Source organism: Notothenia coriiceps, unplaced genomic scaffold, assembly GCF_000735185.1.
Source record: "Notothenia coriiceps isolate Sejong01 unplaced genomic scaffold, NC01 NC01_scaffold00015777, whole genome shotgun sequence".
Classification (NCBI taxonomy): Eukaryota; Metazoa; Chordata; class Actinopteri; order Perciformes; family Nototheniidae; genus Notothenia; species Notothenia coriiceps.
In genome coordinates, this window is record NW_011348478.1 from 33,938 (window position 1) to 35,876 (window position 1,939).

The following is a 1,939-nucleotide window of genomic DNA, read 5'->3' on the forward strand; positions in this document are numbered from 1 at the left end:
TCTCAATGTCGAGTAAAGCTGCTCCAGAGCCACTATTTCAAGCATACTACGTCATCGAGTGCTGCCGAAGTACTGTTCCAATGTCCAGCATACTTGGAATTCTACCGAGCCCGGTGCACTTCGTTTGGAGAAATGTCGAGGCTGCACATGTGTAGACTCCGCGGTCTTAAAATCCCCACAATGCTTTGCGCACGGACCAATTTCCCCAAATCCGTGGCGGAAAATGCAAGGCGGGGCCTCTCATATGACGCACACCTGCACACTTGCTCGCCTGTTCCACTCTTCGTTTTCCGAATGCCAGGAAGGATTCTTGCCTCGCTTCTGAAGCAAGACGCTCGGAAAACATGTGCTACCAAGCAAGCGTACTCGACATTGAGAAACACCCTTTGTGTATACAGGGATAAGCTGGAGGCGGACCATGTGACTCACCCACGTGTCTGTAGTACTCCTCTATGCCGCTCCAGGTGTTCTTCTCTATCAACGCTTTCACCAGGCTCCACGGCTGCTTCCTGTAGCAGATGTCTGAGGAAACTCTGGGCAAAGGAAAATAAAACAAACACATGTTTAATATACACACATGTTTAAAATCCACTCTTTGATACTCTTAAGATGCACAATATGGACACGAACAAAGTAAAAGCTCTCACATTCTGTATCAAGGACACTTCTGCTTTACATCAGTTCTGTTCTCAGTTAGTGATATCAAACATTGTCCATGACTTCAACCCGTGCCTGATAACAAGCAGGGACTTGTGCAGATGGCCAGCGAAAATTCTTGCAATTCCTACAATCTGAACAATTTAACCCACTTTAACCCGGATCAATCAGTCAGCTCGGGACCAACCAATTTCCTAAGACATCAGGTTTCTGTGTTCCAAAGCAAGTGGATTATACTGTCTGTGATCAGTAGAAACTCAATACTAGAGCAGCTGCTCAGCTTTATTAGAGGGTATATGCAGGAATCCTGAAGTCAAATGTAATTCCTTTTAAGACCTTCTTTAAGACCCTTTCCATACATTTTAAGACCTCATCACCACTTGGAGTTTTAACTGGTTACCTTGGCGACACACTTTACATCACATTGACTATATACACCACAGTATTGATTGTCCTTCCTCCTTATCTTCCAACCATTTGGACGCAGACTTGCATTTCCCCATAACGATGTTGTTTAACAACCGGCGNACTTTGAGTTTTAACCGGTTACATTGGCGACACACTTTACCTCACATTTACTATATACAGCATTGATTGTCCTTCCTCCTTATCTTCCAACCATTTGGAAATGCTGAATATTTTTTAAATAACTTTAATTTTCGCTAAATTGATTTATCAACTTTGAATACTTTTTAGGACCCCGCGGACACCCTGTGGTGTCAGGTCAGATCTCAACTTTCATAAAATGAGTTGTGATATCAGTCTACCTTGTAAACTGATTACAGGTAAAAGGATTTCTGTCTAATGGAAGTGCATTTTCTTCTGAATCTCTGGCTTTGTTATGTGAACTGAAGCTATGAAGTTTATATTACAGGAATCCCAATTGTTATCATGTTGTTTCATTTCAGAACAGCAACAACAAAGTTGGACTATACTTGTGTGGTGACCACAGTCTGAATGTGTGGCGCTAGCCGACATGTAGTACGGTAATATAACAATACCTTGGGGGGTTTGAAGGGGTAGTCAGGTGTGAAGGCGATGTCCAGGAAGAAGACCCCTCCCTCGTACACGGAGCCCGGCGGTCCCAGGATGGTCGACCTCCACTCATAGATGTTGTCTCCTTTGGGGCCAGCACTGCAGGCACAGAAACAGATGATCACTTAAAGCACAGGGCTCGACATCTAGTATTTAGCTCGGGCAATGAAGCCTCACCTGCTGGTTGCCCGATCGGGCAATCTATTATGCCAGTATCATGCAGCTCGCGATCAGTACCAAGGCACAC

The 1,939-nt window shown here is 44.5% G+C and overlaps 1 protein-coding gene across 1 annotated transcript in view; it reads right to left on the minus strand.

Annotated features, from left to right (window-relative positions):
- Positions 1-1,939, minus strand: part of gramd1a (GRAM domain containing 1A) — a 32,126-nt gene that overhangs the window by 388 nt on the left and 29,799 nt on the right. The window contains exons 11-13 of the mRNA XM_010775409.1: positions 1,659-1,791; positions 1,425-1,432; positions 430-533 (exon numbers count right to left, since the gene is read on the minus strand). Of these exons, the coding sequence (XP_010773711.1) occupies positions 430-533; positions 1,425-1,432; positions 1,659-1,791 (245 nt within the window). The remainder of the gene's footprint in view (positions 1-429; positions 534-1,424; positions 1,433-1,658; positions 1,792-1,939) is intronic.